Genomic DNA, 17625 nt, shown 5'->3' on the forward strand with positions numbered 1-17625 from the left:
ATTGTAAATATATTTATCTTTACCCTTCAAAAATTTATTATGCCACATCATAAACCTCATATCTAAAATCCTGTAGATATTTTCCAAATATATGGCACTATAAGAAGTAACTTTTGGCACATGCCTCTAATCCCAGCAGTTTGGGAGGCTGAGGCAGGAGGATCACATGTTCAAAGCCAGCCTTATCAATTGGTCTCTAAATAAAATTTTTAAAAGGGCTGGGAATGTTGCTCAGTGGTTAAGTTCCCCTGTGTTCAACCCTTGGTACCAAAAAGAAATAAAAAATATTTGTCTTTTCTAAGAATCTATTGTTCAGTGCAGGGTCATGAGATTTACATGTTTTCTGCTATGAATCTTGTAGTTCCAATTCTCATATTAACACCTTTCTTCCACTTAAAATTGATTGTGTAGAGTGTGAGATAGTGTTTGAGATCATATTCCAAGTTTTATATGGATAGTTGTTCCAGATGATTTGAAAACATTTTTCCTATAACATCGTGGCATTCTTCTTGAAAAAATAATTGACTATAAATATAAGGATCTATTTCTAAATTCTATTCCATTTACTTATTTATTTCTGCAGTAAAGAGTTTGAATCTAGGAACACTCTACCACTGAGATTTGTCCATGGGTATATATTTGTTGTTGTTGTTTTGAGACAAGATCTTGCTATGTTCCCAAGTATGACCTCAAAATGTCCATTTTCCTGCTTCAGTCACCTGAGTTGCAGGTACTATAGGCATCCAGAACCACACCTGGCAATATTATTCCATTTAATCATTTTGTAAGTGTGACTCCATACTGATTACTGTAACATTTAAAAAAATATCTTTGAAGAAGATGTACTAAATATACATAATAAAGAGTCTCTGCATGATATTTTAACACATATGACACATCCACTGATGAAATCCCATTCTCATTTCCCACCTTCACTCTTTAGCCTTTAAAAATCACCAATCTAAATTCAGGTTTAGCTTCCCCCACATGAGGGACAGCATGCAGTATTTGCATTTCTGTGTCTGGTTTTATTTCATTTTACCATGCTACCCTCCAATTTCACCCAATTGGTTGCAGGTGGCAGGATTTGATTATTATGGATGTATGCATAAATATATGCCATATTTTCTTCATCCATCTGTCCGAAAATTTCTAGGTGATTCCATATATTTTCAATTGGGATGTGCCTTAATAAACATGGGCATCCAGGTATCAGATGAGTGTTTCATACTTTTTCATTACATACCCCCACGTGGGATACCTGAAACAGAAGGTAATTCTATTTTAGTATTACTTAGTTGAGATACTGAAGACTTAACTAAAGCTTTCATGCGCTTGGCAAACTTTTGACCATTAGACTACATCACAGTGCCTTATTCTTTACTATTATTATTATTATTATTATTATTAATTTTTTTTTATTTTGAAAGAGCATTACTTTAAGTTTCTGATCCTCAAGGCAAATTCAGGATCCTCCTACTGTGGTCTCCAAAGTTGCCTACTTTACTGGCATTTATCACCATTACTGGCTTCCAGCATATTTCTTTTTTATTGGAGACAGGGTTTTGCACTGTTTGACCTTGAACTTGCACAAGCTGGCCTTAAACTTTAATCCTCCTCCTTTAACTTATTAAATATATGGGATTAGTTGTGTGCCATGATCCCAGGTATTGTTAGTGTTTTGAGTAACATGCACAGTTTTCATATCGGCTACCCAATTTACTTGCCCACACCCATGCATAAGTGTTGATTTTTCTCCACATCCATATCAGTGGTTGTCACTTTTCTGTTATCCAATCTAACTGGGGCGAGATGATACCTCATGTATTTTTTTTTTCTTGTGGTGCTGGGGACTGAACCCAGGGCCTTGCGCATGCAAGGCAAGCAATCTACCAACTGAACTATTTCCCCAGCCTTCCTCACTGTATTTTTGATTTGCATTTTCCTGAAGGCTAATTATATGGAATGTTCTTCTATATGTTTACTGGAACTTTTTGTTTCTTCTTTTGAAAACTGTCTATTTGCTCACTTGAATGGCATTACTTAGTTTTTGATTGATTGGTGTTATAATTTTGTTTTTGTTCTTTACATATTCTAAATATGAAACTTGTATCAAACGCTTACTGGGAAAAGATTTTCTCCCATTTAATAGAGATTCCAATTTTTTCTTTGTTGTAAATCAGATTTTTATTTTAATGCCATTTTTATTTTATTTTTTGTGATTTTGAAATTATGTCCAAAATATTTTTTGTCTTTACCAGAGTCTTAAATTGCTTTCCCTTGTTTATTTTCTAGTTTCAGAGTCATGTCTTTTACCCTTTTTCAATCTATTTTGAACAGGGTGAGGAATAGGGATCCAGTTTCCTTGAGTACTGAAACTATATTGAGCCTTAAAATTTAAATGTGAGTCTTCCAATTTTGTTCTTTTCATTTAAAAAAAAAAACTGTATTTGGTATTTGAGTTTGACTGAACTTCCATATTCACTTTAGGCTTACCATTACATCTTTTTCAAAAATGGCATGTGGGAATTTTGGTAAGTTTTACATTGGTATGTAAATCAACTTGCATTTTACCATTTCAGCAATATTAAAACTTATCAATAAATAATGGATGCCTACTTAGTCTTTTAAACGTTTTCTATAGTATTTTCTGCTTACAAGACATATTTGTAAATTTTTGCCTATGAATTTAATGTTTGATACTACCATAAATGGAATTTTTAAATAGTTTTGTTTTGAATATTTATTGTTTAGCTTCAAAAATTATATTGATTTATTGGTGCTATATCCTGCATAAATTCTGAACTTTTTTATTCAAATAGTTCTTTGATAGAGACCTTAGGATTTAAATTAATTCACATAAAGCCATATATCTGCTTTTTGTGTTAGGTATGGTTTGATAGTTTCACTTCACATTTCTAATAGGATTTTTGTTGTTGTTGTTGTTTGGTACCAGATATTGAACTCAGGGGCCCTTGACCACAGAGCAACATCCCCAGCCCTATTTTGTATTTTGTTTAGAGACAGGGTCTCACTGAGTTGCTCAGCACCTTGCTTTTGCTGAGGCTGGTTTTGAACTCATGATCCTCCTGCCTCAGCCTACCAAGTCACTGGGATACAGGTGTGCACCAACCATGCTCAGCTCTGATATGGATGTTTTTATTGCATGTTACTGAATCAATCTCTTATTAAGTCTTTTGTAAATCTTTTGAACAATCAGGATATTTTCTTAGTTCTTTCATTTTTCTATTTCTTTTATTCTTGCTCTATTTTTTATTAAAATGTATCCTTTGTGCAATTTGATTATACCTTGCTTCTCTTTGTCTAGTTACTGCATAAATTTAGGTTTTTGTTTGGGCAGTTTTTCTTTTATAATGTAGGCTTTTGTGGTTATGAATTTTCTCCTGAGGGCTATTTTAGCTGCACCTCATAGTTTTGGCATGTTGGCTTTCATTTTTATCCACCTAAACTATTTTCTATTTTTTCTTCTTCCTAAAGAGTACACTAATTGCTACATGTTTGCAAATTTTTAAATTTTCTGTTTTTTAACTTAATTTCATTGTAGTTACAAAAGATACTTGTTCTGATTTCAGTGCTTTTAAATTTATTGACTTTTTTATGGATTTAAAATGGCAAGTCCTGCACAATGTTTCCTACACACTGGAGTAAAATGTATATTCTACTCTTTGGGGCAGAATATTCAATATAGTCCTCTAGACCTAGTGTAGTTATATTGTTGTTCAACTCATTTTGTTTTACAGGGACTTTTTACTAGTCATTTTATTTTTCTTGAAAGTGGAATATTACAAATTATCCACCCTTTTTTTTTGTAGAAATTTTTCTTCCTTTAATCCTAATAGTTTTCACTTCACATATTTTGGAACTCTGTTTTTAGATATGTATACATTTATAAATTAGCTTGTGAGATTGCCCACTTTATTGATATATGTTATATATCTTAATTTTTATCATAAATATGCATATATATTTAATGTATAGTTTAATATATGTAATTACAAGTATATATAATATTCTTGCCTCTATTTAACAATTTCTGTCACTGTTGATTTTATCTGACATGTGCATAACCTCCAGATGTTTTCTTTCTTTTTTTTTAAATTTGTTTTTTCTTGTTCTGAGAACTATTCCCAGCCATTTTTATGTTTTATTTTGAGGTAGGGCCTTATTAAGTTGCAAGAAGCCACCCATGAATTACTTGAGGGTCTTCTCTCAGTATAGAGGCATGGAGATTTAGGTTTTACCATGGGAACTATGGCAGCTCCCCCAAGCACATCAGATTGCCCAAGGCACATGACCTGTAAAAGTTACTAGGTGATATTCATTAGGTGTGACCAAGTTTGAAACTAGCCACTGCAGATTTGTGTCCTTTGTTTTGAATTTCACAGGGACATCCTTCTCTACCTTCTCATCAGCTCATGACAGAAGAAAGGATTGCCATAACAAAGGTTGAATCTGCCATGAAGACTGCACAGCTTCCTAGAATTAATCCTATGATTAACGTTTAATTAATTAATTAACATTTAACTAATTAACATTTAATTAATCCTATGATTAACATTTCCCACTGTTCATACCTCTACAGGAGCAAAGTAGTGATAATTGGGAATTATCAAAATATCAAAATTTGAATTATTATGAGTGGCCTTGCGTACCTCATTCTCCCCGAAAGTCATTGACTCCATTCCATGGCTTTATTGCTCAGTTAGTTATTAGAGGAAGAACACGAGTTTTGTAGATAGTTGTCAGACCCCAATATTATTGTTATCCCTTTTTATATCAAGAGTATAATTGGCTTTGGCAATCTTCTAATACTTGGCAGATAGCTTTTGCTAATTTCCCTGGCCAAATGGAAAGCCATTACATTCATGATAAAATTATTCAGTTTGCTCTTGTGACTACATTTACTTTTTCCAAAATTGTATGTGCTTAACCAATAGTTGGATCACTAACAGTATTTACTTATGGCTCGAGTTAAGAAAAAGCAGGTTTCTATAGCCATGCTCATACATTGATAATACAGACATACATACTTCTGCACAATGAGCAGAACTTCAACCTCTTATTTGTGCTTTAACTCATTTTGCAAATGAGGCAATAAATATTTATTCAGATAGTTTACATGTAGTTCATGTTACAAAAACTATTGAAACATCAATTACTGGGAACACACCATTGCAAAAGTTATTTAATTTGTTTCAGACCTTACAAAAGACAATTCAAATGTGTCACCATCCATGTTTTATTAGCCATATAAGGGCACATTCTAATCTTCCAGGTCCGTTAGTATCAGGTAATGATAAGGATGCTAAACTTGTTGATGTTTGTGAATAAATATCTTTGTATGATTGCACAAAAGCCCCATATTATTTACATGATCAGAAGGCTTCTACTTTACATAAAAATTTTAATATTCTGAGAAAAAAACTTGTCAAATTGTTCATCAAATCACACAATGTTTTATATATATTTTATATGCACCAACTGAGGTTAATCCCATGGTTTATGACCAAATCAGTTATGGCAAATATATGTAACTCACATCCCTCAATTTGGCAAATAGTGTTAAGTATATGTTATTCTTGATACTTACTCTAGATTTATTTTTGAAACTGCCAGTGTAAAAGAAAATACTCAGCATGTTATATCTCACTGTCTAGCTACTTTTGTGGCATTAGTATTTCATTTACAGATTGAAATTGATAATAATCCAGCTTATACTAATTTTTATTTTCAGCAGTTTTACCATCAATTTTGTGTTGATCATAAAACAAGTATTCCATAGACATCTCAAGGTCCAGCCATTGTAGAATGAGCTCATTTATCTATTAAGCTACAATTACAAAAAAGGGGGGATAAGGCCCCACAAAATAACCTAAATCATGCTTTGTTTTAATTTTTTTAAATTTTGACTCTGAAAGTCACTGCAGCTGAAAGATACATTTCTTCCACTGCAGCAGGTCCCTTGAGCAAAGTTTGGAAAGATTTACAAACATAATAACAGAAAAGATCAGAGTCACTGATAATGTTGGGTAGAGGTCATGCTTGTGTATTCCCAGATGGTGCCTTTCATCCTATTTGGTTACCTGAATGTGCTATGAGACATGGAGGACCTGGAACCAAGTTTCAAATGACTAAAGATTGATCCAGAGATGTCAGCCCTGACCCCCAGCAGGAAGTGAAAGCAACAAAAGAGGAAGAGGACAAAGAAGGCCCAGAGAGACTGAATGTTGAATCCACCATCATGGAGGCAACTGTAAGGTGTAACACTACAGCCGAAACAGATAGTTCAACACAAGGAGGAATTAACTCTGCAGCCACAATGTTTGTGGCCATGTTAGCTCTGTTGAGCTGTCTGGTAAGTGCGGTCCAGGGAGAAATCAACTGGACATATTTTCCAGACCCACCTTTGATACACCCCATGGTGTGGACTGGAGAATCCATCCCAGTATTTACCAATAATACTGCTGTAATGTGTGGTTTTACGGATACTCAGATTACACCAATTCCCTGTGACTGAATTTAATTATACTGGTTACAGTGGACAACTACGTATGTAGTTGGTCCTATGATAAGCATGTTGGCTATCTAGGGGTATCACTTGAAGAAAATACAGCATATGGGGGGTCTAGACCAGCCAATCATACTGGACCATGGGATTCTATGCAATGGCCACAGAACGTCTGCCAATACGTTACTGTCCTAATCATTCTGCAATAGAATTTGGTACCTTTCCTAAATGGATAGACTGTGCAGATGTCTTGCCAGTACAACAAAAATGTTCTAGAAATAGTGGATAGATTTTAGACTGGTCTCCAAGAATTGACAAAAGACAATGCCATAATCCCTCGAGGTTTTGTTGGTAATATCCTAAACTTCAGTGAAGGTGGTGTACAAAAAGATGTTTGGTGCTAAATTGCAGCCTCAGATTTCCTATATTACTCTGACAGCCCTATGCCTGACATTTTAAGCAGTGGGTGTAAAGAGAGTTCCTAGTATGGCCTGCAGCCCTGTGTTCAATCTCCTTATGCTTTAATTACTGGAAATGTGAGAGTTAAGAAAAAGGATGGTAAGTATCTCATAGCCTATAAAAAGTGTAATTTACCTAATTGCATCACTAGATATAACAGAAGGAAAGGAACATTAATCCTTTACCAGTCTTTCTTTGTCTTACTATCAGTCAACATTTCAGAGCCACGGTAAGCTGCTGCTGGAGTTCAGGTTTTGCAGTAGATGCATGCTCAGTTGACCAGACTTAAGCGAGCTCTTAGGCTCATAATTCTTGGCTATAATTTTTAAATGTTAATTTAATTCATTGCTTTTATAGTTTCAGCCTCAGTGGCCATATCTCAGAACATTTAACATGCAAATTTTCTTAATAATTTGGCTTAAAATACTTCCAAAGCCCTCAATAATTTTAAATATTCATGAAAATATTGAAACTATATTGAATACCTTAAAAACTTCTGTCATAAATATTGATAATGAGCTTTCTGCTCTCAAGTTTAAGGAAAGGTTTAAATGCCATCTGACTATTAAGGTCTCTATTACTGTAGCCAAATATAAGGCTACACAATGAATTTGGAGAAGGTTAAATCATCTAATGGTTATTTGGCATAGCAAATATTAATGGCCTTGATCTTACGGAGTTACATCACAACATCCAGGATATTCAAAAAAACAATATTATGGATTCTACCTCTCTAACTGGAAATACTTCAAGAACGGAATGGCTTTAACCCTGGAAACACACTGAAACACTCTGCATGTTACATTATTGGAATGAGGTGTTTGCAACTACTTCTTTTTTGCATTGTGATAATAAGTTGTCTCTCTCTCAGAACAAGAATTCAGGAACTTGAAATAACAGCTCATCATTTTCTATTGCATAGTAAAATGGAGGGGTATGCAGGGTGCCACCAGTGAATTACTTGAGGGTCTTCTCTGGGTATGGAGCCATCTAGATTTAGGTCTAACCTTGGGAACTATCCGCAGCTCTCTAGAGTGCACTACATTGCACAACACACATGACCCTATCTCTGCTCTACTAGGAAGACCCATCTTGTAGCTCCAGAGTTGGGCATAACCCATTGGGAACTGCAAAGCCCACCTTCTACCTTATTTGGCAAAGAATATTCCGTGGTAAACATTTGATATTCTGTGATATGAGTAAATCAAACATGGGCTTATTGTTGCTCTTTTGAGTGTGAAAGCTTCATCGACAGACGAAGATTGGATAGCCCATCCCACCTCCGCTTTTAAAGTTACTTTCTGTATCCTGTGGAGTTTTTTTTTTCCTACTAATCTTACAGATTTGTCCCTTAGTCCTGGTTTTTATCTTTGTCATAGACTATAACTTCATGCATTGTGTGTCTCCTATGGCTTGGATATCATTTGTCCCCAAACAAGCTTACGCTTTGGACACTTTGTTCTCATTATTGTAGCACAGAGGCAGGGGAATCTTTTAAATGTGCTGTCTACTGGGTGTTAATTCAGTCACTGGGGAAACCACACTCAAGAGGTATGGACACTAGTCTCTAGGAATGAGTTTTTGAGAAAATGAGTTGTTATGAAAAATCAAGACTGCCCCTCTCTGATCTGTGGCTCATATTGGTCCATATGATTTTTCTTCTTCCATTTATCCCCATTCTGATGACAGCCATCATGCTGCAATAGAACAAAGTGGGTTCTCCCCAGAAGAAAAGTGGATGGGATCCCTTTTTCTTGGACTCTCAGTCTCTAAAATTCTTACTTAAAGGAATTTTTATCACATCTGATATCAATGAAAAATGGAGTCCTGTAGTCAACCAGCATCAATGTTTGTTTGGTTTTAAGTGTTATTTTTGTGTTCTAAGTGTTATTTTTGTGTTCTAAGTGTTATAAGTGTTATTTTTGCACTCACTTATTTTTTTAATTTTATTTTTTAAATACACAACAGTGGAATACATTGAAATTCTTATTACACATATAGAGTACAAGTTTTTACACTTATATAAGTTAGAAACTAAATACTCCATGGTACTGGCTATATTTCGCTACCATATTGAGATACTGAGCTACATCTACAATTATTTCTCATTATTTTATGTGGGCTCAAGGTTCTGTCTTTTATCATTTCCTTTAACCTTGATGACTCTATTGGCATTTCTTGAAGATTTGTTTACTCACCACAAACATTTCCTTGTACAAATCTCCCCTTATCTTTTGAAGCACAGTTTAGCAAGGTATAAAATTATTGATGATTAAAAAACAAATTTAATCTTGTCCTCCCACTGCCTTCCAGCTTCTTGGATTCTCTAGGGAAACCCACTAATGATGTCTTGTACCTGAACAACTGTTTCTTTCTGACCACTCATGAGATTGCCTCTTGGTATTTGTTTTATAGCAGTTTTACGTCTATAGTTCCTCTTATCCATGGTTTCCCTTTCTGTAAGCTATAAAAAATTTCAGAATGAGCAACTCATGAGTTTTAAATCACAAAGTGTTCTGAGGAGCACCCAACTCCAGACCTCCAGCGGTAGGAGCCTCTGCCTTCTTTAGCAGTTTCCCAGTTGATAAACTCTTTCTGGAATACCTTCCTGTTCGTTGCAAGTTGCCATCTTTGTTGAGAGACTGACAGTTGTGATAGTGCTCCATTTGTGTAGAGGAGAATATCTTCCAATTACTCATGCACCACATTCTGTTTATGCCTATGTTGCATTGTTAGCTTAAGAATTGTTAGCTCCAATGTTTCATTGGAGCTTAAGAATAGATGACACACCTTGACCCTCTCCTAATGAAAAACATGATTTCCCATGAGACTATGACCCAATTAGTTGAGATTTGTTTAATAAGTTTAGGATGAACCTCCTTCACAAATAACCTCAAGAGAAAATACCAATGACTAGGAAATCTATTGTACATGATTGTAATGCTAAAATGTCTAGCCAGGAAAGAAGTTGAACCTCATTTCCATATTATATGGTTGTATGCTTTGGTGTTCTATAAGAATGCATGGTGATCAAGGCAATGACCAAGGCAGTCTGGTGCATGCTTAACACCCAGGATTGAACCTGATTTCATCTGACAATGCAATGTAAACCCCCCCACATACATGCCACCATGATCTTAGGGATGAGGTATCAGTCCCTGGGCATAATGAGGTGCCACTGGAGTCCCTTGTTCTCTCCAAAAGGAAAATGCTATAGTCGTCATCCATGGAAGAATACTTCATCATTTGTCAGGCACATGGACAGACTTATTTAGAAAGGCAGATATACATTCAGGAAAGAACGCGAGGGGCCCGGGATACAGTGAGGTGGGTAGTGCACTTGCCTCAAATGCACAAGGTCCCAGGTTCAATCCCCAGCACCACAAGAAGAAAGAAAGGAAAAAATGTGAGAAACTCTAAAGGGAGAGACAGCAAATACAAAGTCAGAGGTGTTGCTATTTGAAGAGGGTCGTTTAAGTGGGGCTGGACTAGAGATGGGGCCATAGCAGACTTCTGTAATTTCTCACCCATTTTTCTAAGATTGCTCATATCATGCTAGTATTTGGGGGTCCAGAAAGCTGGTCTAAGAGGAATGATGCATTGCAGGGAGTTGCTTTTTTTAATCTGGTCTTTATTTTTAAAAATATTTTTTAGTTGGACAGGACACCTTTATTTTATATATTTCTTTTTAATGTGATGCTGAGGATCAAACCCAGTGCCTCACACATGCTAGGCAGGTCCTCTGTCACTGAGCCACAACCCCAGTCCCTTGTTTTTAATTTCAATTTTTTTTGTGTGCGCATTCCTGCATTCTGGTGATTTATGAGCTTTCTCTTTGAGGTTCAGTGAAACATTCTTCTTGGTATCCCAACATTTCTGCCCCAACCAGACATGTTCCACAGTTCTTTTTAAATGTTTTTTTAAATTTATTTATTTTAGTTATCGGCGGACAAAACATCTTTCGTCTGTATGTGGTGCTGAGGATCGAACCCGGGCTGCACGCATGCCAGGCGAGCATGCTACCTCTTGAGCCACATCCCCAGCCCTGTTCCACACTTCTTTATGGACCTCAAGTGTTACTAGATGAATGGTTAAATGATCATTTAGTAATCAAAGCAAATAGTGCAGTGTTTTCAGGACAGAAGTCTTAAGAGAATGCTCATTATTACATTTCTATTTTTACATCTGGTGTTCAATTGTATACCTACAACAACTTATGATATGATTCAAATTTATTAGAAAAAAGTAAATGTGGTCAAAAATTAGAAATCAAAAGTATTTGAGGAGGCAAGATACTAATTACACCACTTTTATTAGTATATGTATCAAGTTATTATATTGTATCTTAAAGATATACATGTGTCAGACTGGGGTGGTGGCTCAGTGGTGAAGCACTTGCCTTGTATGTGTGAGGCACTGTGTGCAATTCTCAGCACTACATAAAATAAATAAAGGTTTTGAATTTATCTACAACTAAAAAAGTGAATTAAAAAGGATTTATATGTGTTAATTAAATTATTTAAAGTGTTATGAATAGTATATATATATATATATATTCTTTTACAAACATGTTATTTCCACTGGAAGTAAAAATGTTGAGTCAGTTATTTAAAACAAATTTGTGTTTTGAAATTTACACATCCAAATATTTAGATAATCTAAAAAATTATTATTGTAAGTATTCAAAATTGTGCAACAATTACAATCTGATCTAATTTGATCTATAACTGAGGATATACCCTTAACTTTACATTACTGATTGTAATTTTTTTATTATGGTAAAAATATTTTAATGATATCTGTCCTCTTAACAAATATATATGACATAAATATGTAAATACCTGCCTGGTCAAAACTGAAAGTCCAGTAAAGAAGTATCCAAACTTTCCCAAACCCTGGACTACATGTTTTATAATGATAGTCTTTTTACCAGGTTTTACTTACTATCATTATTATTTTGATAATCATTATCATGATGATGCTTAACACTAACATCTTTTCATACAATTTTTTTCATTTCTATGCTTTTGTGGGGAAATATCTATTAAGATTATTTGACCATTTTCAATTGGGTTTTTATTTATTACTTGTTCTTGAGATGGAACTGCCTATCATGTACTTTGGATATTAACTCCTTGTCATATATCAGGTTTGGGAATTTATTCTCTCTTCTGTTTTTTGCTCTTGTATCCTTTGCTAAGCAGGAGCTTTGAGTTATGGCATAGTCCTGCTTGTATCTTTCTGAATTGTGGCTCATGCTTTTGGTATCATGTTAAACACCAATTATTGAATGTCTCCTAATGGCCTATGTATTAAATGTCTGGTCTCCAAGTGATGCAACTGGATGGTGGGAGACTCTTGGAAATCTGAAGGTATAGGTCCATAGGTCAGTGGGAATGCTCATTAGATAGTTAATCTGAAATGTGCTCTCTATTTGCTTTCTGGTTTGAGGTGTGACCATTTTCTTGCACACATGGTCCTGCAAGGGTGTGACATAATTCAGGGCCCTTTCCAGAATTCAGCAAAGAAGGCAACTTGCAATTCAATACCAAAAACTGAGATACATGAGTCCTTTTTTTTATAAATTGGTTTCTTCAGGTATTTTGTGGTAGAAAGTGCGACTAACTAATGTATGCCACTTCCAAGAAATCATTGTCAATATCATTGCTATTAAAATATTCAAGTATGGTTTTTGTACCAGTTTTCATTTCAATTCTTGCACATTAGTTTTTTTCCTTAAAGTTACTGCATTTGCATTTTATTTATATTTCTACATTACTGCCTCAATTACATCAATTCGAGATTAGTGTGTTTGACTATACTATTTGCATACTTGCATATATCAGACTTTGATTGAATACATTTCTTCTGATGTCTCCATTCTCTCTCTCTCTCTCTCTCTCTCTCTCTCTCTCTCTCTCTCTCTCTCACACACACACACACACACACACACACAAACAAACACACACACACACACACACATATGTTTTACAAATAATCTTGCTTATCCTTCTTCTCCTCATTGATTTTCCTTTCGTTTCCGTAAGTGAGAGAACTTGTATGGTACAAATGTTTCCATAACTAATGTTTTCATGACACAGTAATATCCAATTTCATCCATTGTTCTGTAAATGAGATGTTTCATTCTTCTTATAAAAAAATATAAGTCAATCCTGTGTATATCCCAGAATTTTTTCTACATTCATATTTTGAAAGGCACCTATGTTGATTCCATATCTTTTTGTGAATAGTACCAGAATAAACATGGTTATGAAGGTATCTCATTTGTATGCCAACTTTTTTTCCTAAAGATCTAAACCCAGGAGTAAGTATATATCTATATCTATCTATCTATCTATCTATCTATCTATCTATATATATATATATATATATATATATCTGGATAACTAGATATCTAGATATTTAGACATATATATATATATATATGTATTCTTCATACTGACTAAAATAACTTAAAAATTCACCAACATTATATAAGCATTAAATTTTTTCCAAATTCTCACTAGTTTGCATAATACCATTTCTTATTGGGGTGAGATGAAATCCTAATAAAATTTTGATGTGCATTTACATAATTGAAGATTATGTTAAGCCTTCCTACCACACATAATTATTCTGGACACAATAGCATTTACTTTCTTGCCCCTCACCCCACCCTGTGTCCTAGGAAGTGGCATGATCTTGGCCTTCTCAGGTAACCCACAATTCCTCTACTGCCATACCTTGGCAAGAAACCCTGCTGTGAAGACCCCTATACTGAGGTTCTAGGATCCTTGGGGTCATTCAAGTCAGAGGCTCACCTCCTGCTACCCACCTACCACCACTTTCAGCATTACACAGAGGTCTAGTTCACTCCCAGGAAGTTAAAACACACATTGGCACCCAGCTGAGTCCAGTCTGGCGCAGAGCACAAAAATCCATGTGCACCCTGTTATTCCCCATCTGCTGCTGAAGTATGAAGGTTGTGAACTCTTCATTGCCCAGGGGACACGGGCCACTAGAGTTGTGCCACCACCAATTTATGCTACACATAGCACACTATAGCCACCAAAGAATTCCTGTTGACAGTCATATGGCTTCTTTTGTGTGAAGATATGTGAACAGGAGCAGCAAGGAGGCAGCCTTCTGCCCCCACAACAGGCCAAGGAATGAACTGAGCATACTCTGAGACAGAACCAGCTTTTCTCCTAGAAGTGCTTAGGCCTGGCACCCTGGAACCTGGGGGAAAAGACCTACAGAATTAAAATACAAAAGGGCTACATAATTAAAATTCTTATCACTCTTCTTTTCACCCATGTTCCCAGAAACTTCATGCATAGACATAATTAATAAGCAATGAATTTTAACATACAAATACTTCAATGAGAAAAATCCCTAAGAACTTTCTTCACAAACCAATGACATAATCAATTCATATTTTTCTAAGGTAAAATTCCATCATTACAATCATTCAGCATTATGTTCCCATATCCTGAGAATGTATGGAACTTCATTCCAGGAAATTATAATGAAAAAAAAAAAAAACAATTTGGTGTGTCATAGATTTTCCTAACCTCCCATAGTATGGTAAATTTTACTTAGTACATGTAACATCAGATTTTAAGATACATAATTACTCATTTCCAAAAGCTGAGGCATGGTCAGGCATAGGCATATTACCATTAGGTACACAAACATATAAATTTTCTATAATTATTACAGATTCCATACCTCAGCCTTTAAAAATAGTGAAACAAATTTGGCCATCTATATCCAAAGATAGGGATTCCTACATTGAGACTACCTCTGTTTAGAAACAATTTTCATTGACAGGTACTCTGCCCAATTCCTACCCTTATGCACTCTAGTGTGCAGCCTTATACAAGAGAAATTTCACAAGCATTTTTAGGACACTCTTGCTTTAACTACAATCATAAAAATTTAACTATGTATAGGAACATAAAAAAAACAACTTTGGAGATATGCTTGAAGCTATTGACATGAAATATAATTTCTCAAAAATAAAGTAACACAATATACTACCTTCCCACATGTAAATAATTTCACACATTATGCTAATTAATCAAAGCAAGGATAAGAAGAAAAACTATACACTAGAATTATCATGTATAAAACAGTAAACTAGAAAACAAGAGAACACTTATAATGTTTCATGAAATTGGACACACACATGGACACACAATGGTACACGTTGGGACTCACCTAAGCCACATTCCATGCTTCTAGAGAAGAGTCTAGTGGCATTCTTTGACTATACAGCACTTCCTAATGCATCATTCATAACCCCATGTAGCCCACAATGTGATCCCCAAAAAGAAACCCAATGTAAAAAAATGTATGTCATGTCTCTACATGGATCAGTGAAAGTAAAAAGACTTATGGATACATCCCATAGTATATATAGATGACAACAAATGCAGATCCAGATATCTGTATTCTTTATGTGTGACCAAATGGCTGCAATACACATGAACAACACATTAGGCTTTGAAATTCCCTTAGATATAAAACGACAACCAAACATGCAAACACCACACCCAGACAAAAGATAAGATCATAAACTTTACATAAGTGGAGCTGTGTGGATAGATGATTATGTAACATCAGACATACTGATGGGATTACTACAGTGGGGTGAATATAAAATTGAATTCACCTATTTCTACCACAGGTATATAAAAAAAAGCAGCAGATAAAAGGCCTTAATAATGGTGGCAAACAGCAGGCATAAATTCTGATAAAGTATCACAATATAGAGTAGATCATAATTATATGCTGTACCATTTCTACATGCTAATAAGACAATGAAACAAGCCATAAGAATTAAGTCAATATGATTTTGTGGCTTATACACCTCTATTTAATAGAACTTTAATTGCCAAAATGTCATGGCAGAAACAGGAACGTGTATTTATTTGAATTACCCTATTACCCATGTCCTTTGAAAGATGTTATATGAAGGACCATCTCCAAACATGTATAATTGATAGAGAAGATATTTTTTAAAAAGAGAGAGAGAGAGAGAGAGAGAGAGAGAGAGAGAGAGGGAGAGAGAATTTTAATATTTATTTTTTTTAGTTTTTGGTGGACACAGCATCTTTGTTTTTTGTATGTGGTGCTGAGGATCGAACCCGGGCCTCATGCATGCCAGGCGAGTGCACTACCACTTGAGCCAAATCCTCAGCCCTAGAGAAGGTACTAATGCAACACATAAACTATTTACAGAACATCAGGTGTGAAATTCTATAAAGTCCAAGACTATCCACAATCACCACAGCATCTTATGTAATATCAAATATACAAATTCCTCTACAAATAATTGTAAATTCCATAATTCAGAGGATAACATTAACTATTGACACAGCAATATATGCTAGAGATGGCCTCAGAAAACAACATGGAACATTACAACAATATGGAGATATTAGGAGAACAAGGGAAATTTTAGAATAGATAGCTATAGCTGGACTAGAATTAGGAGAAATTGTTAGTGCAAAACATAGAGGACTTGGGTGTTAGAATTACATCCCTGAAACACATTAGAGACAATGAAATTTATGGACTAAAAATAATTTCTTAATCTTTATATACAATCACAGATATCTACATCAAGTTGAACTACAGAGGCAAATTGTAGTTCAGACACTAATATCCCCAAAAGAATATTATGATACTTTTATGCAGAAATGGATAAGACAATAAATACATAAAACCAATAAGATCAGACATTATCCTAGATGTAACAATTTTACAAGCATCAGTGATACAAATTGGCACATTGACTCACCTATACTTAGGACATATAAACCATCATGAGTTACATATATCTAAGTTCACTATAATTGATCCACAGGAAAAAGTGATACCATTGGGAAATAATAGTTTTGCTGCCTGTTCACCTTATACCTTTAATAACTTATCCATGCAAACACATATGCCCTAAAACACAAATATTGACAACTATGCAAGACACATCTGACAGCACCTCCAATGGTGAGGATTATTATTATTATTACTCTGAATATCCTGACACCAATATATGTTTTGGTAAGTGTAAAACAACCCATGAAGCACATGGAAGTTGACATTACACACTAAATCAGGTAAATATATGACAGCTTTCTCAAATCAACAGATACAGATAAAACACACATTACAAAATAATATAGTATTTGATGACTGTATGAAGACATACAATTGGAACATATGAAGCAACTTCAAAACCAGGTTGAACATAATATAGAATGACTACAAAGACAGAATGCCTAAATAACATTTGATGTAGCACACCTTAATAATACAAATCACATCACCTCATTGATAGTGCATGCAATGAAAACAGATGTTTATCATAAAAACATAATATATTAAATAGATTATGCTCTTGGGCAGATTCCTCCTCATGTTTGATACTGTATGCTGGCATATTCCAAATTGGTTCTAGGACATAAAAGAAATTCTCACACATATTCATGATAGTCTTCAAATTTTCAGGATGAGTGCTAAATGGAATAAAGAAATTAAAACCAAACACAAAGAACTTAAAACACATGTAGGTAATATTTAATGGCTATTTGACCAATCTGCAATCACCTCTGATTATAGAAAAGTGGATG

General features: G+C 34.7%; 1 protein-coding gene across 1 annotated transcript in view; it reads left to right on the forward strand.

The window, feature by feature from the left end:
• The first annotated feature begins 6262 nt into the window (after positions 1-6262).
• Positions 6263-17625, forward strand: part of LOC144250571 (uncharacterized) — a 55142-nt gene continuing 43779 nt past the window's right edge. Inside the window, exon 1 of the mRNA XM_077793438.1 lies at positions 6263-6376. Within this exon, the coding sequence (XP_077649564.1) occupies positions 6263-6376 (114 nt within the window). The remainder of the gene's footprint in view (positions 6377-17625) is intronic.

The sequence above is a fragment of the Urocitellus parryii genome, chromosome 16 (genome assembly GCF_045843805.1).
Source record: "Urocitellus parryii isolate mUroPar1 chromosome 16, mUroPar1.hap1, whole genome shotgun sequence".
Classification (NCBI taxonomy): Eukaryota; Metazoa; Chordata; class Mammalia; order Rodentia; family Sciuridae; genus Urocitellus; species Urocitellus parryii.